Source organism: Eretmochelys imbricata, chromosome 8 (assembly GCF_965152235.1).
Source record: "Eretmochelys imbricata isolate rEreImb1 chromosome 8, rEreImb1.hap1, whole genome shotgun sequence".
NCBI classification, from domain to species: domain Eukaryota; kingdom Metazoa; phylum Chordata; order Testudines; family Cheloniidae; genus Eretmochelys; species Eretmochelys imbricata.
Genome location: NC_135579.1, coordinates 32,588,902 through 32,612,348, shown reverse-complemented (window position 1 = coordinate 32,612,348; position 23,447 = coordinate 32,588,902). Strand labels below are relative to the sequence as shown.

General features: G+C 45.7%; 1 protein-coding gene across 4 annotated transcripts in view; it reads right to left on the bottom strand.

Moving 5' to 3' along the window:
• The window catches only part of RANBP17 (RAN binding protein 17), a 270,483-nt gene that overhangs the window by 4,349 nt on the left and 242,687 nt on the right, over positions 1 to 23,447 (bottom strand). For all 4 annotated transcript variants that reach the window (XM_077824282.1, XM_077824285.1, XM_077824283.1 and 1 more), the window contains 2 exons: positions 8,344 to 8,442; positions 756 to 883 (listed from right to left, as the gene is read on the bottom strand). In XM_077824282.1, the coding sequence (XP_077680408.1) occupies positions 756 to 883; positions 8,344 to 8,442 (227 nt within the window). The remainder of the gene's footprint in view (positions 1 to 755; positions 884 to 8,343; positions 8,443 to 23,447) is intronic.

The following is a 23,447-nucleotide window of genomic DNA, read 5'->3' as shown; positions in this document are numbered from 1 at the left end:
TAAGATTTTGGTTTGGTGGAGTAAAGGTGAGGGGAGGTGAAAACACAGTTGGTAACACACAACTAGTGTGAACCTCAAATGCAGTCAACTTCTATTGCTCTTGTTTTAAACTAACCCAATTTTTTTACAGCGAGGGAGAAAGTGAGTAAATTGCCAATCTTGGTCTTCTAAAAAACAAACAAACAAAAAACAGCTCAGTAGTGTTACAGTTAGCTGGTATGAGGACCCAACTGACCCTCTCCCATTTCTGTCTTTTTACAGTTCATAGTTACATCCTTACGTCTGCAGGGGCTAGGGTCAGTCAAAGCAGCAGCACTTAGAGCAGCAGACGCTGCAGAAGCCCTCGTAGTTCTGCAGCACCCAAGAGCATCAGACTGGTTTTTGTTGGAGAGACCATATGTTGGAGAAAGGGAAACCTATGCCCCTCCCAAGAAAATGGGGTAGTTTTTTTCAGTGGGGAGGTGGTGGCCAAAAAGAGAAAGGAGCACTCATTTCCTGGCAGGCCCTGCCTTTGAGACTATTCTAAATAAATACATATTTAAAAGCAACTAAATAGATAATTATCAAATGCTCTGGCTCCAACTAGTAAGTCTAAGGGAGGATTATTGGGTAGGACATAACCTTACTTTTAAAGGAAGCTAACAAACTCCACTGTAGTTGCAGGTTAGCCCAGAATACTCTGTTATGTTATTCTCCGGTTGAGTGTTTTATTTGGCTTTGATCAGTAGAGAACACTTTGGGTATTGTGAGCTTACCTGTCTCTGTTCTTTACCAAAAGGTTTTGTTCCACTCCTTCCATTAGGTTCCTAAAGCACTGGTCAAGGACCTCTCGTTTGTTGTCAGGCTGGCTGGTTATCAAGCTTGCCCTTAATTCACTGAAGTACTGTGATCAAAAGACAGAAAATACTTAGGAAACAAACTTTGGAAGTGAAAAGCAGAGGTTGCTCACCTGTAATCAGAACCCTAAATGAGCTCTGTGCATTCGTACTCTTGAGATGCGCCGATGGTGCAGCATGAACTGCTGGAACGTATTAACACCAGTGCCTGTTGGAGTGCTCTTGAGCACCAAGCAGCTCACAATGTTTGGAGTAAGAGGTTCATAGAATATCAGGGTCAGAAGGGACCTCAGGAGGTCATCTAGTCCAACCCCCTGCTCAAAGCAAGACCAATCCCCAATTTTTGCCCCAGATCCCTAAATGGCCCCTTCAAGGACTGAACTCACAACCCTGGGTTTAGCAGGCCAATGCTCAAACCACTGAGCTATCCCTCCCCGCAGCATGGTGAACTGGCTGCCTCAGTTCTTTTGACTGGCTCCTTAGGTCCCAAGTTGAAATTAGGACACCCAGGAAGAGGGACGGTGTGTGGAGGGTGTGGATATGTAGAGTCCATCTTGAAGAACTCCAGTTACAGCTGAACAACCTTTATTTCTTTGTCAGATGGCTCCTACCCATTCCCACTCTTGGGAGTCCGGCCAGAAGCACTCCTCCTTCTGGACAGTGGGATGAGACGGCCTCTGACATATAGACTGCAATGCTTCTTTACTGGACCAGGCGTCTGACCTCGATGCTAGATCTAAGCAATAATGGTTTGTGGAAAGTATGAATTGGGCGATAGGTGGCAGCTCTACAAGTTTTTAATATGGGAATATGTGTAATACAGGCCACGGAAGTGCCTTCACTCTAGGCGAGTGTGCTCTAAGCCTTTCTGGAAGAGGAACAGAAGTGTGTTCATAACACTCTTCAATACGGAGGCCAACCCACTTGAAAATGTTATGTGATGCCATTACCTGACCTGTACTTTCCCCCCATAAGAGATAAACAGTCTATATGATTTTCTGCATATCTCTTTAAATAGAAGCCATCCAAGGTGTGCAGCCTAGCTTCTCCTGAGTAAGAGTGAGGCCTAAGGAAAAACACTGGCAAGTTTATAAACTGGTTAAGATGGAATTTTGTTACCATCACTTTATCTTTGTGAAGGATTGTAAGAGTGGGGGTCCGCCATGAAAGCCTACAGCTCACTCACTTTTCTAGCAGATGGAATAGCTACAGAAAAGGATATCTTAATCAAGAGATGAAATGGGGAACAGTCTCCCATGCGTTTGAAGAGAGACTCCATGAGCTAAGTAAGTACTACACTGAAGGTCAAGTTCTAAAACTGTCAAAGTCCTATGGCACATGCTGTCAAGTGGAGAGAGTGTGTGTCCCAAAGTAGGAAATATTGCTTCCACCTGTAAAGTACAATTTTGGCTCCAGTTAAGGAGGCCAACAACTGTGCTGGGCTTTTTAACCCCCTTGGGGGCTGGAGCTGAGGCTGAATTCCCAGCACTTACGGATCCCTGGTGCTTCAGAACTGGAAGGTTTAACTCTAATACTTCTAGCACTAGCATAACTTGGAGGCTATTCTGATGCACCTTTCTGATCCTGGCAGTGAAGAAGCTGCATATGGAGCAATAAGAACGCAAATAACCTTCCCCAAGCAGGCCAAACAACACACATGGATGTTGAAAACAGGAAAAATGGCAGGACAAGTAGCGCACCTTTGAACCCAGATTTGTTTTCAAATTCCATAATATTGGAACAAAAGACTGGTGCCAGAGCAGTAAGATCCTTAGTACAAACCAAAACAAGAAAAGAAGAAGAAGAAAAATAAAAAAAAACACCAACTAACTAAAACCTAGCTAAACAAAAAGATGATTGCACTGGCCATGATCCATTCTGATGAATCTGGGTCCCAGGACCAGTGAGGCTGCTGGTCTATCTGCTCCCATGGTTGAAAGGAAGCAGGGTGATTGATGCTTCCTGCCACTCTTCCATAGTCGCACCCTCTGAACATTCAGAGTCAGGAAAGGTAGTAGTTGTCAGAACACTTCAAAGGGTACCGCTGCTGGAAGATAGGTTTCACAGTCCAAGCTGTACCATTGGTGTGTCCCAGCAGAAGCCACTGGAAGATTTTAGGGCCAAATTTTCAAAACCTGGCCACAAATAACTGCTGATGAAATTTAGGTCATTTAGGCATCATGCACAAGATCTAGACTGCACCCCCAAAATTGAAGGTGCATAAAGAGAGGCCTGGATAATGCTAGGCTGAAAATCAGGCCTTTGCAATCCCCAATGTGAATTTTAAAAAGCATCTATCCCAAGCTCTAGGGGCTTATACAGATACTGAAAACGTGCAGAAAGCCAGAATGAAATGGCTTTCTCATTGGTCAACCCCCAAAATTAAAAATATGAATTGCCCAACAAACCTATAGCCTCCCTCAACCTGCCTGCCAACAAAAGGCCGAGAAAACAGAAGAGCCTTGCAGCAAGGCCTTAATATTACAGATCTGGGCTCTGTCAGCCCAATGGGAGAATAGGAAGGGCAAGAATCTTAAAAGGCAATGTTGTTTAATGCCATGTCAGGAAATGCCTTGACATCAATCCCCAGGGGATTGGGGGGGGAGGGATAGCTCAGTGGTTTGAGCATTGGCCTGCTAAACCCAGGGTTGAGAGTTCAATCCTTGAGGGGGCCATTTAGGGATCGGGGCAAAAATTGGGGATTGGTCCTGCTTTGAGCAGGGGGTTGGACTAGATGACCTCCTGAGGTCCCTTCCAACCCTGATATTCTATGATTCTATGATCAGCCCCCTCCCTTTAAAACCAGAGAGACGTTAGCTTGAGCATCTCCACTGACCACAATGGCAGCAGTCTTATGCATGGTGAGGAGCTCTTCGGCAGGTAGCTAGCTCCCAAACTGTATAGGGCCTTATAGTTTAAAGCCAACAGGCAGTCAGGGCAGATGATGAAGAACATGGCCTAGCCCCAAGATGGCAGAGAGATGGATAATTCTAGCACAGTCCACAACCCAAAGAAAAGTCAAGATTGTCCATGAGTTGGTTTCTTGAGCAGTGGCTTCCCCAGAGCTTCCTTAGAGAGAGCTGCCGTGAAGGAAGGCACTCAAAGTGAACAAAATGTGGACAAGGATACATTTTTTCATAAAAATTGCCTTCATCAATAGTTTGACAGTTAACTGCAAAACTTCCTCCACTGATAAGTTTGTCTATGGGCTGCTACCTGCCAGGAGCTGATCCGAGATCCCAAGTAGTCCTGAAAGGGTTTCTAAGCACCTTCTGCAATGGCATCTCTTTTGCTAGCAGCCACGTTTGCCCGGATTCCCATGCCTTCTTCTCCACTAACCTGGTAATCGTTTGGTTGGAGGGCAATAGTTGCTTCAGTGTCCTAATACAGAAGGGATTTCCTGCAGCTCTGCCTGCCACTGTGGGCCAGTTTCCCTTTGCTGGTGTAACCCAGCTTGTGTACTCCTGCTGGCAGTTAATGGAGTGGTGAAGTAGTGCCAGAAGCACCTGCAAACCCCCGCCGCCCCCCGTACTGTGAGTAGGGTGACTCAGGAGGGGTGGTGACAAGAACAGATTCAGCATCCTTCCAGTGTAGCTTCTGCTGATGATGCGTCTATGAAACCCCAAGTGCAACTGCTGCTGGGGCACAGCTATTCTTGCAGGCACAGGCACATGCAAATTGCACTGGTCTGCACCCATGAGGCATATCTTCCTCTTACATGTGAGCTGAATTATGGATGGACAAGATACCACTAAAACAAGTGAGGAGACCACCAAGCAGCAAAAGTACAGTATGAGTAACCATTATGGTTGCTGGTGGCAGGAAATGTAGCTACAGAGATTATGTCCTGAATTAAGGGAATCTATTTACCAGCAGTTGGCTGGAATGAATTAAAAACAGTCACTTCTGCAGTCATGAAAGCATGTTTCAGACCTTTCCTGTGGCCCTGCAGAATAAGGCATTGAAGTGTATGGGGTGGAAAGAAGCAATCCAACGGGGCCTTCACGCCTCATTTATTCTCAGAGCTAAGCCTTCCAGGGAAGTGACCCAGGTAGGTGACATTCCCCTTCCCCACCCTTACAAAAGAGATTGTGCCATAGCTCAATTGGTGCTAAGTAAGGGTGCATGTACACACAGGTTTCTGACAAACAAAGCCCATGATCATTAGAACTAGTCTAATTTAAGTAGAAAGAGAATACTCTGCTGCCACATATTTATTTCTTAGGGTTCACCACTGCACAGTTTTATCTTCAAGTGAAATATTTAATTTCTTCTTACATTAAAGTGGCTAACAGTAAAAGCACATAATTAATATGTAGTCAAGCTAATATTTAAATGCTATAAATCAGAGGCATTATATAAACAAAAGTGTCATCTTGAACAAGATTGGGAATGCACAAAACTACTTATTTCCCACTTTTATAATGATGCAGTGACTCAGAGCACATAGAAAATGATTAGTTTTCCTCCCAAAGTAGGAAATATTGCTTCCATCTGTAAAGTATAATATTGTGATGTCATAAACTTTTCCTAAACACTGAATTTGCCCTTATTCCCTCTCAATCATTTTAAAAGAACTGCTCTCTCTTATAGAGCTTGGATTTAAATCACAATAACACACCAAGAAGATGAATGACAGTGCTATTGGATATGGCTAAAATTGGATCCTTCAGCACAGGTGAATGATGAGACAGCGCTTCTCTTTTTGATATATTTTCTTCTTCTATTAGTTTCCCTCCATGGTTGGGATTTCAGTTTGAATTTTAATGTATGTGGCTGCCGCTAATCTTAGTGTCTTATTTTTTCCCAGCACTATCTTATTGTATAGACAATTCATTCTCCAAAGCAGTAATACACTGACACTTGTGACTGCCCAAGAGATAAAGCAATTCTGAATAAAGTAAGATCCTGCTCTGAAGTATGGAGAATACTATAGGTCAATATCTTCTGAAACAATGTGTTGCCATACACAGCAAATCGCACAAGTTTAGACAAACTCACATTAATTTACTGAAATTGTTTCCTTTTCAGACTATTATATTAAGCCACTGAGGCAGTGGTGGGCAACCTGCAGCACGTCAGGGTAATCCACTGGCAGGCCGCAAGGCAGTTTGTTTACATTTGCAGGGCTGCCCGCAGCTCCCAGTGGCCAATTCCTGTGGCCAATGGGAGCTGCGGGAAGCACCGACCAGCACATCCCTACAGCCCATGCCGCCTCCCGTAGCTCCCATTGGCCAGGAATGGCAAATCGCAGCCACTGGGAGCTGTGGGCAGCCATGCAAATGTAAACAGACTGTCGGCAGCCTGCCAGCGGATTACTGCGCCAGGCTGTGTGCAGCCTGCAGGTTGCCCACCATTGCACTAAGGCGACATGCTGAGTGTATCCTAATATAGACAGTTTCAGATCTTACGGAAGGGATGGGCGGAAGAATGTTCCCTTGGTTAGATAATCTGCCTTGGAAGCAGACACTCAAGATTTTAGTAAATATGAGATATGGGCAAAGCTCACAAGGTTCAGATAAATCCCTCAAAGACCAGCTGCTTCTCTGAACCTTTCTGGCAGAGAAACTGGGTTAGAACTCTTGTCATTCTTGCAAGATTTCCATTACATCCTTGTTTGGGCTAAGTGGTACGTAAGAAGAAAAGGAGTACTTGTAGCACCTTAGAGACTAACCAATTTATTTGAGCATAAGCTTTCGTGAGCTACAGCTCACTTCATCGGATGCATACTGTGGAAAGTACAGAAGATCTTTTTATACACACAAACCATGAAAAAATGGGTGTTTACCACTACAAAAGGTTTTCTCTCCCTCCACCCCACTCTCCTGCTGGTAATAGCTTATCTAAAGTGATGACTCTCCTTACAATGTGTATGATAAACACCCATTTTTTCATGGTTTGTGTGTATAAAAAGATCTTCTGTACTTTCCACAGTATGCATCCGATGAAGTGAGCTGTAGCTCACGAAAGCTTATGCTCAAATAAATTGGATAGTCTCTAAGGTGCCACAAGTACTCCTTTTCTTTTTGCGAATACAGACTAACACGGCTGTTACTCTGAAACCTGGTACGTAAGAGTACTTGTGTTTGCAGGGTTTCTACGTCTGGCTGGACCCTGGAAGATCAGAGTTGCAGAAATTAACAAAAAAGTTAATTGTACTTTTGTGACCTGCAGGTTGGGCTTGAGTTGTTGGGTGAAGGTGTGGCTGGATTTTTCTATTACATAAATTAGGTCATTCACCCCCACTGAGAGCAGCTCTCCAGCACTTATAAAGCATCTGTGCTGGATACTCTCCTCCACCCCCTGACATGGGTAGAAGGGAGCAAGACAGCAAGGAAAAGAGGTGGGGAATTTGAAAGGGTGGTCAATAGCTCTGTGCCATGTTCCCTATCCCTGAATGCATGGGCTCTCTCTGCAAGATCTGAGGGGGTGAGAACGGGAGAGCACCTGCCCTTCCTTGCCAGAGGCTACCGGGGAGGTGTGTGAAGCTGATAGGCAATAGTAGCATCACTCCAAAGTGAGCCTTACTGTCAGGGATGGGGTGGCTGGAGAGCATCATGAGGGCCAAGGTTCTGCTGTTGGGCTGTTCTCTGCTTTCCTTTCGATAACTGGTATGTGTGGTATTTGTAGGCTGGGCATGAAGGAGAAAATATGGCTCCAAATCTCTCCAGTGAAACTTGGGTGATACTTTGAGTAATGTTTCCACTGGTTAGGAAAACCTACAGGAGGGGTCACAGAAATCTATGAGATTGTGAGGACTAGAAACCGTGGCTTTATATTTATCCTAGTCTAATGCCCAGTGCAAGGATTGGCAGTCTTGTAAGTGACTTCTAGTTTTCAATTATCTAAAAAGTGGTGTGCATTAAGGGTCAGACATGGCAAAGAACATTTTAGTTTGTTAAAGTCTTGAAATCTTTGTAAGTCTATGAGCAAATGCAACTTTATGTTCAGTAAGGTACAAGTTAATTACTGAGCAAATACAGTGAATGCAAAGAGCAAACATGACAAAATCTGAACACTCTTCTGTTTTATAGCTAGCATCCCCTAAAACTGTGCTTAAAGGGACAATGCCAGCTTGTTTAGTCACCCAAATATAGGTTTTGTTACTGATCAACACCACCAGGTTTGGCAATGCATAGTATTAACAGGGATGTTTAAAATTATCAGCAAAAAGAAGGGTTTTCAGTTTTGTTTTTGCCTGGAGTCAAAACATTTCCAGCACCATTCACAACACAAATGCTACTGCACTGGACTAGTGCATGAGAAGCAGCAACTGATTAAAAATTGACTAGCTTTGCTGCCCAAGCTGAGGGAAATGCAAAAAGTAAACAAACAGCATACATTGTGAAAATTAATTAAATTTAAAAAAATCAGTTTCAACACCAAAAATAAGATTTAATAGTATTTAGCTTAAGCTTCCCAGCAGAGGATTTTATTTCAACCATCTCGGCAGACACAACAGTGAGCATGTGCAGAATGAATCTGGTAGCATTTCTGCAACACTTACCTTCTCATTGAGAAGTATAAGCCCTAGCAGTGGTCTGGACACAGACCACTGGTTTCTGCAATCCTCAAAAATGATGGTGTTCATCAGAATCGACATCATCTGAAAGAAAATGCATTTATTTTGCATTAGTTTGTATATTTTGTCCTATAACGTGTGATTTGGTCCCAAGGATTTTAATTAATGACTGCCCAGAAAAATAAATGATCCCTTTTCAAACAATGTTGAACTCCTCCTTGGCATCATGTGTGTGCCCAAATACATTATATCCTTTTCTACACAACTCACTCTTGTATAATTATTCCCATACCCACCAGATGCCATTATCAGTAGAAAGTTCTAGAAAAATGGCACCCAAGGTTTGTTTAAAGAAAAAACTAACCAGAAAACGGACTACATCATGACTTGACATTTATCCCTGTTCAGACAGCTGGGATGATTTGAATCAGATGCAGACCTCACTACAGTGACCTGTGCCTTTGCCCCCTTGAGGATGGATCACTTCAGTGTGTTCTGTCTAGTGCTGATCTTTACCACTACTCATACACTTCAGATGATGTAGAAAATGGCTACCTAAAAGCCACATCTATGCTTAGTAATCTGCACTAGTTCCAAATTCATTTTCAGATGCCACTCAAAGTGCTGCTTTTAACCTTAAATTGGATGGGTCCTTGTTACCTCAGAGACCACCCCTTTTCTTGTGGGATACTTCAGTATTTGTGATCAGCTGGGGCACCTGAGTTGAGAGCTCCCTACTTTTGTGAAGGCAAAAGCAAAGACAGAGAGCTTGTCTACAGGAATATTTAGTTTGCAGCCAGCTGGGGTGTAAATCTCTCCCCCACTAGGTTGCTGCACACTAACTGTCCATGTGGACCCTGCTGACATGCATTAACAGTTCTTTAGTGTGCTTTGATCTAGTCCCATTTCAAAGTGGGCGAGATCAAAGGCCACTCAAACTTTTAGTGTGTCAGCAGGATTCAAACAGCTTCTAAGTGTGCAGCAGGTTACTGAAGGGTAGATTTACACCCCAGCTTGCCGTGAAATAAATGTTCATGTAGACAAGCCCTAAATCAAGAGACTTAGGTACTGTTCCCAACTCTGCCACTTATTTGGCATGTGAACTTCAGCAAGTCATTTCGCCCCTTTGCCTCAGTTTCCCCTTCTGTATAAAGGAGATAATGATATTTACCCACCTTTGTAAAGCACTTGGACATCTAGGAATATAAAGCACTAGGTATTATTACTATTAATCCAGGAAGGGTTGGAGGCAGGGCATTCACAATGTGGGGGTCTCAGTTATGGAATTAATTGTCCCCATTGGTTTGCCGGAGCCACAAGTGGCTTCTCTTCAGGTAACAATGCAAGGCTTATTAGCTCTCCTAGGCTTTTTCCAAGTTTGGCTGCAAAGCCTATTACAACTCCCAGGCTTTTGCTGGGAGGGATGGGGTTCTGTTTCGGGGGAGGAGGTATCTGGGAAAGCCTTATTGTTGGGTATGGAGTTATCATTGTTATTTGTAGCTTTTGTAGAGATTGTATGTGCACCCAGTGCATTGGATGAGCCTGAGTTTAATAAAACAAAATGAATAAAATAAGCAAAGAAACCATTTGATGATAAAATGCCCTACGATCTTCTGGAAACACATTAGAGCCCAAAATGCTAAGGGGCACAACACACATGAATCTAAAAAGTGTCTGGTTGGGATTAGACAGAGTGAAAATTCGTAAAATGCCACCAACAAAGAACTTGACTCACATTTGTAAAATATCTACTAGCCCTAAAACCAAATACACACAGAGAATGTGGAAAATCATTAAATCATTTCTTCTAGGCCAATGAGTAGCTATGAGCTGAGTCCCCAGAGAACTACCACACTGCAAACCAGCCTGTAATAACTGACCAAGGCTAAGTCAAACAACATGTTTCATTAAATGAAAAAAGATGAATCCCAGTACTACAAATCACTTGGAACAAGTAGATAGCCAAAAATTATTTGAAATTTTGATGCTAGGAGCACAAGGTGCGGCGTGGGAAAGGCTAATCCGTCACTTTGCTTTCCCATAACATGCATATGTCAAGCTACTTTTCAATTACCCAGGATAAAGACAATAGTTCAATTAATGCAAACACTAAAAACCACTGGGGAAGTAATGACAGGAACTTCGTTGATCCTGAAACATGAACAGCAGCAATAATAATTCCTCATAACTCTATAGCATCTTTCATCAGGGGATCTTAAAGCAAGCACTTGAAAATACAAGGGAAATCTTTCGGAGGCAAAATGGAATCACCCAAGTTTGCATTCAGCCAGGATATCAAGATTGATACACCCCTACTTTTTAGGAAAAGGGGCCACTGGATATGTAATGGTTGCAAGTACAGTAGCCAGGCTTTTAGTATTAAGCCTAATTCAAAAGATGGAACCTTCTTGAGCAGAATTTACCCTACTACCAATCCTGGGGCAATCGTTCAATACTGACTGAGAGGGAAGAGTGCCATCTACTAAATCTCCAAAACCATATCATATAACACATGAGCATTTCTTTGAGATTTCAAGTCCCAATGTATGTTGGTACAAAAATAATAAAGCAGGAAGGCAAAATGCACACCCTAGTGAAGCTCCTGGCCATAATCAGCAAAGAAGCTCAACTCTCCTCAGTGAAAGCCAAATGGCGCCATTACAGGACAGACTCAACCTTCTCTACAAGAAGGCTGTGCCCTCAGTACCTGGTGTGTGTGTTGGTGGTCTGTCCCTACTTACCTGGGTAAAAGCTACATGCATCCCTTCATTTGGGGAGAGCTGCCAGTTTTGGGTTCAGTTTAACCGACACCTGCCTCAGCTAATACAATGATGTTAGGAAGTACAGATATACAGCTTCTTCATGGACTGACTAGTAAGATGGAAACTACAGCTTTTCCTTTCAGACATTGCTAATTTGGGAGGGTTTCTTCTAAAACACTATGGCTTTCATGAGCCAGAATCTGGTATGAACATTTTATAGTACAGGTGTTCAAGTCACACTGGAACTGAAACAACTCCTGGAGTGTCTGAGGAAAGCACTGAGTAATGTCCTCTATTCCCATGGAGTAATTTATCCGAATACAAGTATTTATGTTAGCAGTATGTATGGAACTGGCTGAATCAGCCATTTTCTTAAAATAAAATTAGCTATAACTAGTATTTTTGAATTAGCTGGGTGACAAAACCAAACACTGTTGAAGGAAGAGGAATCTAGTTATCACTTAAACTAGAACCAACCCCCTCATCCTTCCAGTCATGCACGCTAATAAGGGGACTGACACAGCAAGCTAAAATTGCTACTCCAGAACTGACCTGCAGATAATAAAATTTTTCAGCTGGGCTAACTGATTGAAGAATGATATACCGGGGAGTCCATTGAGAATAAATAAGTGTCACAACAACAAGGCAGCTCTGCGCTTCTACACCACAGCTCATTTGAGACTTGTAAAGTGCTTTCCACATATCAATTTACCTCCCCGCAGGCCTGTGAGGGAGGCCAGCATTATCCCATTTCACAGACGGGTTAACTGAAGAACAGAGGGTATGTGATTCAGGGTGTGACTACTGCTCATGTAGACAAACCCGGGCTAGCTTTAAACTAGCCAGTTTGGGTACCAGAGCAGTGAAGCTGTAAATGCCCGCCCACAATTCTGGGTAAATACTGGTGAGGCTAGCCTGCGCTGACGCCTGTACTGCTGTAACTTCAATGCTACTGGTACCTGAGCTAGCTCGACTGAAGCTAGCTAGGGTATGTCTATATGAGCGGCAATCACACCCTGTGATTGCACTGTGGACATACCAATAAGGTCACAAAGCAGTTCAGTGACAAAGCCAGGAACAGAGCCCAGGTCTAACTACTGATACCATTTTATTTGGTCCCGAAATCCAGTGATGGGAATTGTGGGAGTAGGGATGCATTTTTCCAGCAATGCTAGCGCTTCAGAGTCTCTTTCTTGGGTGCTGGAGGAAAAGCTCCCAAAGACATCCCTCACTATAAAAATTCACTCCCAAGGACGCATAAGCTGCCTTTCTATTGAAGAGCCTTTTTTGCTGCTTCATGTTGTCAGTAGAACAGAACTTGCATCACAGCAGAGCCTATAACTCATTTCTCTCTCTCTTACGTTGGTATGAATATTTTATTCTATAGCAACCAATCACATTTTAACATGCTTAAGAACTACACTATGTAAGCTCAGAGACAGCATTATGTGATAGAAAACAACACTTTGCCAAGGATTTGGTACATTTCTAAAAGCGCAAACAGCTTTTAATCAAACACTTGGCTGTTAAGGAAACTTCAAATATTACAAATATTCAGATTTTTGTAGTTCTGCACACAAAGTTTTTGATGAGTTTTTGTGTCTCAGGCTCCAGAGAGCCACCTCCTAATTTAGAAACCATGAATACTAATTTCCATCGGCAATGGAGCTTTCACTCCTTCCTTCACCAACACCTCCCTCTTCAGCAAGTATATGGAGCATCATTTTCTAATAAACTGTAGTGGGCACTAACTGCTCCAAAATTGTGAACCAGTCCGCATTATCTCGCTCTACAGATTATGGGACTAGCTTAAAAATAATGATAGTTTTTAAAAATATAATTAATTTAGAGTTCTTTATATTTGCCTTTGGGTTACTCAGGTTTGAGGGTACAGTCAGGTCACATTTTCACATTTTGCTTTGCAACCAAGAGGGCTACATTCAGACTTTTTTGTTCTTGTTTAAACTGAGATTCCCATGCAATATCTGGATTCCAGCAGTTTGGGCCTTAAGAAAAATCCCAGAATATCATGAGACTTGTGATAAAATCGTGAGAGTTGCCAACACTGAGTCTGGCCTGGGTACAGTCCTCAGAGTTGTCTAGCTTTTTTGCTTCATTTGGGGGAAAATTAAGGTATATATGATTGAGAAGTCACTCCTGGGGTCCCAGTCCCAGGACATATATATGAATTGAAATATGCATGCAGCCGTTTCAGCAGACTGAAACACGATTTGCTATAAACTCTCTCGATCTACTTGTGTCACAGGTTATATCTATTGTTTGCATATTACTGGCTAAGAGATAGGTCTATTCTCTCACCCTTACACCCACACACAAGCAGGATATAGATACGGAACACTGACAAAAAGTCTGGCAAATACTTATTCATGGGGTGTGGCATTTTGCATGGTTCACCTGACACACATGCCTTTGAAAACATGACCCAAATGAACAACCACCTTCCATCCACAATTAATTAAAAGAACATCTGATGCCAATATATTTGAAAATTAGTTCTGACACGGTAAATGACTTACAAATTAGTTCTGAATGCTACATTTTCTAGTAAGTAGGGCAATTTGTTTCCTTCACTATGATCTCCTCACAAGTCGACACTCTGAGTAGAAACAAACATGATCCTATTCAAATTTAATACACCTTATCACTTGAGCATAATTAACTGATTGCTCTTTGCTGATGAAGTACATATCAGTTATGGCTGGAGCTAAATGAACCAGTACAAACCTGGCTATATTCTGCCTAATCAGGCTGAGTGACACAACCACCCTATCTTACTGTTGTCAAACGTATAGAGTAAATAAATCCTTAAGTGCAGCATTGTCTGCTGGTCCACTGTTCACTTTCTGAACCATAAATTCAAAAGATGAAGTATTTAGAAAGAAAATTTCCATGATCACTTGTCCCAGCCCGATATAAGACAAGAGGGAGGGTTATTGAGAAGTTTGTTAGCTGTCCAGTGCACACTTTCCTTGCATAAGTCAACAGTGAAAATTAGTTAATTGTTTCACCATACCTGCACATCATAAAATCACCACAGAACTGGCAGTTCCCTCTGAAAGGAACCCAAGGTTAGACTGGCAGGGGGTTACCACAGGTCAGAGTGCAAGTATCATGTCAGAACTGGCTGGGGAAGTTTGCACAGAGCCTGCAGTGAATGAGCTGGTCTCAAATCCAGCATGAACACTACATTTATTCACTGACTTTATAAGGGGAAAGATATGAGCCCTTCCCATTTACAAAACTGTAACCACCTAGTGTAGTTTTAAAATCTCTATTTTCCTCACTGTAAATTGGCAAGCAGAAAAATGGAGTTTCACAGTTGTTCTGGCGTTGTTTTAATTTTTCCATTATTTCAGATACTCAATATCCCCTCCAAATTCAATCTTTTAATCAGTTTGGGCCTGATTCTGAAAGCCTCTCTGACATGCAATAGTATCTTACTTCACCAGTGGTCCAATGAAATTAATGGAACTACTCATAGAGTGAGAAGCTACTAACCTCAAGTATCAAAGTCTGGCTCTTTCTCTGGGAAAGAATTATCTACAGTACATATGTCACCACTTACTCGGGAGAAGATACATTCAGAATGATAGCTCTAGGTTAATTAATGACAACTGTATGCAATGTGTCTATTCTTAATATTACCCACACATCACACTGCAAACAGTTTTACTTTTCCTCTGTTGAAATAAACTGTAATAAATTATTTATTTCAATGGCAGCAAAATGTAGATCAACAGGATAAAATGGACTATGTAAGGTAAAAGCTCACTTTCATCTCCACGTTATGTATTTGAAACTTTTGGCTAGTAGTAAATTGTCTTTCAAACGGTTGACAAGCTTTTAAAGCAGATGTTTGCACTGCATTAGAAAGTAAATACAACAGCTGGGAAAAATGGAAGCTGTTATATTCTTGCAAATGTGCCATTCAGAACTCAACACTGTCCCCACAAATTAGGGGGGCACAAACACCAAATTTAAACATTTGTAATTTGCTGTAGATGTTTTAATATAGTGGCACATATGTATTTGTGCTAGATCCCATCTAAGTACTGCCTGCATCTGAACTGTTCATTTGAAGGGGTGTAACAAAGGGCATAGCCGCACCTTATCAGAATGTGGGGACGAGTAAGGCTTATGGGTGATGTACATCACCTATCATACGGGTGGTCAGTCTCATGAATGACATAACATCATCTAGTATGAGGGGAAGAGGTCTCGTGGGTGGTGCATGGGCTAATTTTGGCTTCTGTGGGGGTGGCATGGGTTAAGTATAATGAGCGACAGTCTTAACTTTGGCAATAGGAAGAAGGCTGAGGAGTGAAGTAACTTCTCTTTCTGCATGGGAGGGGGAATAAGATTTATTAGTTTAATTATTCACTTCCAATATGTATTGCCTTGCTTCTGTCTACACTGAATTTCATGTAAGTCTTCTGTTGAATGTCACTTACTCACATGCTGCCTGAAGTGCTAGATTTTGTATCTGGATAGCTGATGTGGCTGACAGATGTTTACAAACCCATGTATCTGCACAGCTTCCTTTTGCCTACCCATATGTGCAGCAAATTATTCTACCTTGGGGCTGGAATAACTTACACTTGCAAAATGAACTCAGTAGCTGCCTTTTCCTGATGGTGGTATTCAGCAGTCTTGAGCTCGGATATTATGATGGTCACTTCAAATTAATTCCTGCCCCTATTTGAGATGCCATTTTCAGTACAGTGGCCATGAGGATATAAAAGGTCCATAGCATTATCAAGGGATGACAGAGTTCTGACAGAACAGGCTTTTAGTACTGAGCCCTTGATTGCACAACTTTTTACACTTTGCAGACATGTGTGTGTGGAGCAGGGACAAGCGTTGAGGTCTTTAAATATCTTTACCAGAAATTAATTAAAAAATGAGTACCTATCTTTTCGTAACTGTTGTTCTTTAAGATGTGTTTCTCATGTCCATTCCGTTCTAGGGGAGTGCATGCCCACGTGCACAGTCGTTGGAGATTTTTGCCTTAGTGGTATCTGTAGGGTCGGCTGTAGTGCCTCCTTGAGTGCCGAGCTCATGCATTGGTATATTAGGCACTGCTGACCCTACGCCCTCTCAGTTCCTTCTTGCCGGCATCTCCGACAGAGGGGCAGGAGGGCTGGTAATGGAGACTCACGAGCAGTATCCTCGGAGGTGGGCTCGGAGTTCACAGTCTAGTGGCTTGCAGTACTGCTCTACTGAAGCCAGCATCATCCCAGGTCTGCTGGGTAATTGCGTAACAGGATGTAAATGTGTGCACGGATGACCAAGTGGCCGCCCTACAGACGTTCTGGACAGGCACCTGAACTAGGAAAGCTACTGAAGAGGCTTGCGCCCTGGTTGAGTAGGCAGTTACAATCACCAGAGGCGGCACCTTCGCCTGATCGTTAACAGCAGCGAATGCAGTGATCCAAGAAGAAATTCTTTGAGTGGACACTGGATGACCTTTCGTCCTGTCGACCACTGCGATGAACAATTGCGTCTACTTGTGGAATGGCTTGGTCCTTTCAAAGCTAGTGCCCTCCTGACATCTAGGGAATGCAATCTATGTTCCTTCTCCTCCTCCTTATGCGGCTTTGGAAAAAAGACAGGCAAGTAAATGTCCTGGCCCGTATGAAACTGCGAGACCACCTTGGGCAGGAAAGCTGGGTGTGGCTGCAGCGGGACCTTGTCTTTGTAAAAGACCGTATAGAGCGGTTCCGATGTAAGCACCCTAATCTCAGAGACCTGGAGGCGGAAAGTTATTGCAACTAGGAATACGAACTTCCAGGAAAGAAGAAGGAGAGAGCAGGAAGCCAGGGGCTAGAAGTGTGGGTCCCATGTGCCAGGACAGGGTTCCTGTCGTATGGGTAGAGGTACTCAAGGCCCTTGAGGAACCTAGCAGTCATGTCCTGGGTGAAAACTGACCTACCCTTGAGCGGTGAACGGAAGGCTGAAATAGCGGCCAAGTGGACCCAAGGAACAGGCCTTGGATCTTGAGATGCAGCAGGTAGTCCAGGATTAACTGCAGCAAGGCTTGCTTGGGCTGAATGCCTTTATCCGAGGTCCAACAAGCAAACTGCTTCCATTCGGCCAGGTAGGTCGCTCTGGTGGAGGGCTTTCTGCTGCCCAACAGGACCCGCTGGACAGTGGCCAAACACTGCTGCCTCTGTTTGCCAGAAGCTGGGAATGAGCAACAGGGGATGGATCACTTGATGATTACCTGTTCTGTTCATTCCCTCTGGGGCACCTGGCACTGGCCACTGTCAGAAGACAGGATACTGGGCTAGATGGACCTTTGGTCTGACCCAGTAGGGCCATTTTTATGTTCTTATGTTCTCCGCATTTAACAATGCAGCAGCCTTGCCACCAGGTGCAGTGCCACCAGCTTTGAATGCAAAAGACTGCTGTGGTTTTAGGAGAGCAGGTCCGGCCTGAACGGCAGCTGTAACAGAGCAGCCACCGAGAGGTCCAGCAGTGTGCCAAACCTGTGATGGCGCAGCCAAGTCGGCACTATTTGCCCAGTCCTGCTTGATTTTCATGAGTACTCTGTGAATTAGTGGTACTGGAGGGAAGGCATACAATGGAGCCCCCGACCACGGGAGCAGAAAAGTGTCTGACAGGGAGCCTCTGTTGATCCCCCGAATCAAGCAGAAAATGTGGTATTTCCTGTTCTGCCTGGCTGTGAACAGGTCCACCCAGGGAGTCCCCCACCACTGGAAGATTAAGCCGATCATTTCCGGAAGGAGGGACCACTTGTGGAGAGACAAGAATGTCCTGCTGAGGCCATCTACCAAACCATTCCTGGCCATGGGGAGTTGCGCAGCTACGAGATGGATGCCGCATTGCACACAGAAGTTCCATAGCCTGAGGGCTTCCTGGCAAAGGGCAGATGATCTGGCCCAGCCTTGCTTGTTGATATAGCACATAGGTGCTGTGTTGTCTGTCAGGACCTGTACCACCCTGTTTTTTTTATGTGAGGTAGGAAGGCTTGGCAGGCCAGGTTAAGTGCTCTGAGCTCCCTGACGTTGATGGGTAGGGAGTGATCATGACTTGACCAATGACCTTGCATGCTGAAATTGGCCAGGTGGGCTCCCCACCCCAGGGTCCGAGGCACTGGAGACAAGGGTCATCGAGAGGGACGGAGGGAAGTGAACCTCCTCCAACACCGATGCAGGATTCTACCACGATGTGGGTGATGACAGTATGTGGTCTGGGACCCTGACTCTCACATGGTCCATGCTGTGTCTGCTGGGGACATAGACTGACACCAGCCACATCTGAAGGGGACTGAGGTGGAGCTGCGTGTGCTGGACCACATAAGTGTAGGCTGCCATGTGGCCCAACAAGGCACATGTGAGCGGCGGTGAGAGGGAGGGTTTGCATGCACAAGATCAGGACCGCCATGGCTTAGAACCGAACCTCGGGGAGGAAGGCTTTGGCCTGAGTAGAGTTGAGGACCACTCCAATGAACTCTGTGTGTTGCACTGAATTAAGGTAGATTTCGTCTCGTTTATTAACAGCCCCAGGTCGTGAAAGGTGGAGTAAGCCAGATCGAGATGCCGCTGCACCTGATTCTGGGACCAGCACTTTATTAGCCAGTTGTCTAGGTATGGATAAATTTGCACCCCTCGGCACCTCAGGTAAGTGGCCACTGGCGCTATGCACTTTGTAAATACTCTCGGAGCTGATGAGAGACCTAAGGGCAGCACTGTTAATTGAAAATAGTGGTGGCCCAATACAAAACGGAGGAAATGCCTGTGCCTTGGGAAAATGAAAATATGCGTCCTTCAGGTCGAGGGTGGCGTACCAGTGTCCCGGATCCAGGGAGGGAATAATAGAAGCCAGAGAGACCATGCAAAACTTTAAACTTCTTGAGAGACTTGCTGAGGCGGCGCATGTCCAGAATGGGTCTGACGTCCCTTTTTGCTTTTGGGATTAGGAAATAGTGAGAGTAGAGCCCTTTCCCTTTCATGTCTGGAAGGACCTCCTCCGCTGCCCCCAGGAGCAAGAGGTTCTTGATCTTGTGAATGAGTAGCTGCTCATGAGAAGGGTCCCTGAAGAGGGACAGGGAAAAGGGGTTGGAAGGAGGGTCGGTCATGTACCGCAGAGTGTAGCCTGAAGATATTATGTCGAGCACCCAATGGTCTGAGGTCAGCCACGATCAGGCCGACTGGAAGGAGCGCAGGCGGCTGAGGAAAGAGCAGGAGGGTGGATCCTGAGAAGTGACTTGGGCACCGTCCTCAGGCGCACCCCCAAAACATCTGCTTCTGGCTTCCATGGCTTCTGGAAGAACCAGGCTGGGCAGAGGAATGGGAAGAAAGGGTGCCACCGCTTAAACCCTTTATCTCTGTCCTTCTTCCTGTAGGTTTCAGAGTAACAGCCGTGTTAGTCTGTATTCGCAAAAAGAAAAAGAGTACTTGTGGCACCTTAGAGACGAACCAATTTATTTGAGCATAAGCTTTCGTGAGCTACAGCTCACTTCATCGGATAACTTATCTATTACCAGCAGGAGAGTGGGGTGGGGGAGGTATTTTTTCATGCTTTGTGTGTATAAAAAGATCTTCTACACTTTCCACAGTATGCATCTGATGAAGTGAGCTGTAGCTCATGAAAGCTTATGCTCAAATAAATTGGTTCGTCTCTAAGGTGCCACAAGTACTCCTTTTCTTCTTCCTGTAGGAGCTGGACTGGGGAACACCCCAGGACCTTGACGGGGGCAGAGGAGGCGTGGGACAGAACGGCTTTCTAGCCTGCTGAGGAGTGTGTAGGCCCAAGGAACGGAGTGTGGCACGGGAATCTTTAAGGCCATGGAGTCATCCATCGGTCAGTTCTGAGAACAGCCCTGCTTCCTCAAACGGAGGTCCTGAAAGGTAGTCTGGATCTCCTGGGACAGCCTGGAGGACTGCAACCAGGAGCTGTGCTTCATGACCACCACAAAGGCAACTACCCTAGCCGCCGAGACTGTGCCATCCCATGCCATCTGGAGGGCGCCTCTCGCCCTGCTTTTGCCCTCTTCCACCAATGTGACGAACTCCTGGGCTCGGTCCTGTGGAAGGCCCTTCTTCAACTTGCTGACAGAGTCCTACAAGGCCTAGTAGGGCCTGATAGTTGGACACCCGAAAATTGTAGGCTAGCTGTCAAATAAATTTTCCTGCCAAACAAGTCCAGCCTCTTAGCATCTTCATTTTTCGGTATGCCGCTCGCCTGTTCCTTTAATTGATGGCAGACGTGACCAGGGACCCCGCTGGAGGGTCGGTATACAGGTAATCAAATCCCTTTGCTGGGACATAGTACTTTTTTTCTGCCTTCTTGGAGGTAGGCGGAATGGAAGAGGGGGTCTGCCACACAGACTTGGCAATTTTAAGGACCCTGGGTGGACAGGCAATGTGACCCAGGTCGGGGTGGAAGAGGGTGTAACATGACTCATCAGACTCCTCCGCTAGCTCCTCGACCTCCAAGTTCAGCCTGGCAGCCACCCTTTTAAGCAGGGCTTGGTGCTCCTTGAAGTCGTTGGGGGGCTGCTCATTTGCGAGGGGCCCACCACTGCTTTGTCCGGAGATGACGAAGACAACTGCACTGCAGGGGGAGGGGCAGTTTCCCTGTACTCATCTAGAGATGGCTCCTTGGGTGTCGGGGCCTGCTGTGTTGCCCCCCACGTCAGATTCGGCACCATGCTCCGACTCCAGTGCTGGCTGTGTTGGGGGCAGCTTGTCTGATGCAGTCTGGGAGGAACACCCCACAGGTTCCAGTACTACCACTGAGCGGGCCACTGCCCCTGCCTCCATGCTGCCACCGCTGTAGATGCCTGAGTCTGCTGACTGACCCTTGTCGGCAACCGGTAAGGAGAGGGCAAAGAGGGTAAGGAGGGTGCCTGCCCGAAGAGCAGTACTGGGAAGCTGGAGACTGGTGCAGCGACCGGGAACAATCCCGCACCGGGGGGATCGATGCCTGGGAGATTGCCCAAGTGATGGTGATCTGTGCCGTGATGAACTCTGGTGGGAGGCTCGACGGTACCGTGGGTATGGGGATCGGCATCGTGACTCAGATGTCCCGTGCCTTGTAGGTGGAGACCTTGGTATCAGGGACCTGTGTCTTCTAACTGGGGACAGAGACTGTGGTGCTAGGGTCCAGGGCCACTTTGATGGAGACCAACCATTGTGGTCCAGGGACCTGGGACGCTCCGCTGCTTTAGAGGGTGGTCCCATAACCAGCTTGCCCGTAGATGCTGGGTCCTTAGCTGGGTCGATTGCCTGGCTTGGCATCTGCAATGCCGGCTGGCCTATTTGATCTTTGCCTGCCGGGTCTGCTTTGGGCACAGATGACCCTACTAGGGGCTGGGACCCCCCGCCATTCCCAGGAGTTGGAGGTGGGTCCCTGGTTGGCTGGGGGTCCGACCGCAGTGGTACCCGAGCTGCTCAGGAGCGGGCACGTGGCCTGGCCCCTTTCTCGGTGGTGCTGGCGGGCTTCGTCAACTTCGACCACTTTTTAGGTACTGGAGAGGGGGAATGGTGCCTGGTGGATTCAGGTGCCGGTGGTGTGCTGCACACTGATGCTGAAGTGCCAGGTGAGGAATCCGACTGAAAGGGCTCTGAGGTAGGACGAAGCGTAGCCTCCGTGAAGAAGGCCCTCAAGCGGATATCCTGCTCCTTTTGAGTTCTATGGCGGAAGTTTTTGCAGATCCTGCTCTTCTCCTTTCTGTGGGACCCCCCCCAAATACTTTGAACAGCTATTGCGGGGGGTCACTAATGGGCATCAGCCGGCTGCATGATGAGCATCGCTTAAAGCCTAGGGAACAGGACATGCCCCGCTCCGAGGCGAAGTCCCAGCCGGGACTCTAACTCCTAAACTACTAGTCTAACACTTAACTTAATGGTCTAAGTACCTATCAACTAAAAACAAAGGAGACAGAAAGTTGGACTGTAAGAACCGCTAACACTCTTGCCATGCAAGAAAATGTGCTCTGACCAACCGTCACGGGTGGTAAGAAAGAACGGAGAGGGCGTAGGGTCGGCGGCGCCTAATATAGCAACTCATGAGTGCGGCATTCAAAGGGGTGCTACAGCCGACCCTATGGATACCGCAAAGGCAAAAATCTCCGATGACCGTGCACGTGGGCACGCACACACCTAGAATGGAATCGACATGAGCAAACACTTAAAGAAGAACTCATTCTCTGTCTTTCAGCAAAGCCTGGCCTTTCCAAAATAAAATTATTATTACTGTCTCATATGGGTGACTCTTTGCACTCCCCTTGCAACAGTAGACAGGAGCACCTCCCCTTCCTGGATAACCATTCTTATCTGAGTGATGATGGGAATACAACTGTTTCAAGTTCCAGAGTCTCTGGACAAATGAAAGATTATAGACAATCTGATCCTCTCAGTAGCAGAGGACTGTAGTTTCACACACTTCCTATGCCAATGCCCTCAGCAGGAGTCTGTTTCTCTGTAAGTAAGCTCATCACTTGTCAGCATCTTCCCTCCCACCCTGCCACTGTTGCTGCGACTTGCACTGTCTGCCTCCCTTAAGATGCTCAGACATAAACTGTCTCCCGACTCTGTCCAATGTTTTGGGAACTGCTACTCCCCTCCTCTAAGCTGCTAAGACTGTTGCTGGCTGCCCCCTGCCCAAAAGCTTTTGAGATTTGGAGCATGAAGGCAGGTAGGAGAATCCTTCTCATTATGGCAGGATCTCTGCCCAGAATGGTCTGTTCTCTGGTCTTCTGCCCTAAGATTGCAGAACAGCCTCCCAAAGCTGCTTTCAAGCAGGGAGACAGGGTGAGGTTAGACAAAGTTTATTATGGACATTATCATTGAAAATAAACTGGAACTATTAATTTAAAAACAGTTTTGGGTTAATCTATAGAAGAGTTGAAAAGCAAGATGTGGAGGGGAGGCTAGGGGGTGAAAGCAGCACTAAGGGTATGTCCTCACTACAACTTGGACAGGTCCTCCCCACCCAGGTAGACCGACCTGCACTAGTTCTACTAAAAACAGCAGTGTGGATGTTGCTGCACAGGGGGCAGCTGGGGCTAGCCACCTGAGTATGGAGCCAGAGGCTCAGGTGGGCTTTTACTCAGGCAGCTAGCCCCTGCCACAAGAGCCACACTGCTGTTTTCAGCATGCTACCTCCAACAGAGATAGTGCATCTGTCTACCCGGGCTGGGAGGCATGCTCCCAGCAGCAATGTAGACATACCCTAAATGACTAGTCCAAGGTAGCTCAGTGAGTTTGGGGCAAAGCAGTATATAGAGCCCACAAATCCTGACTCCCAGTTCCCGCTCAACAACACACTCTTCCAGAA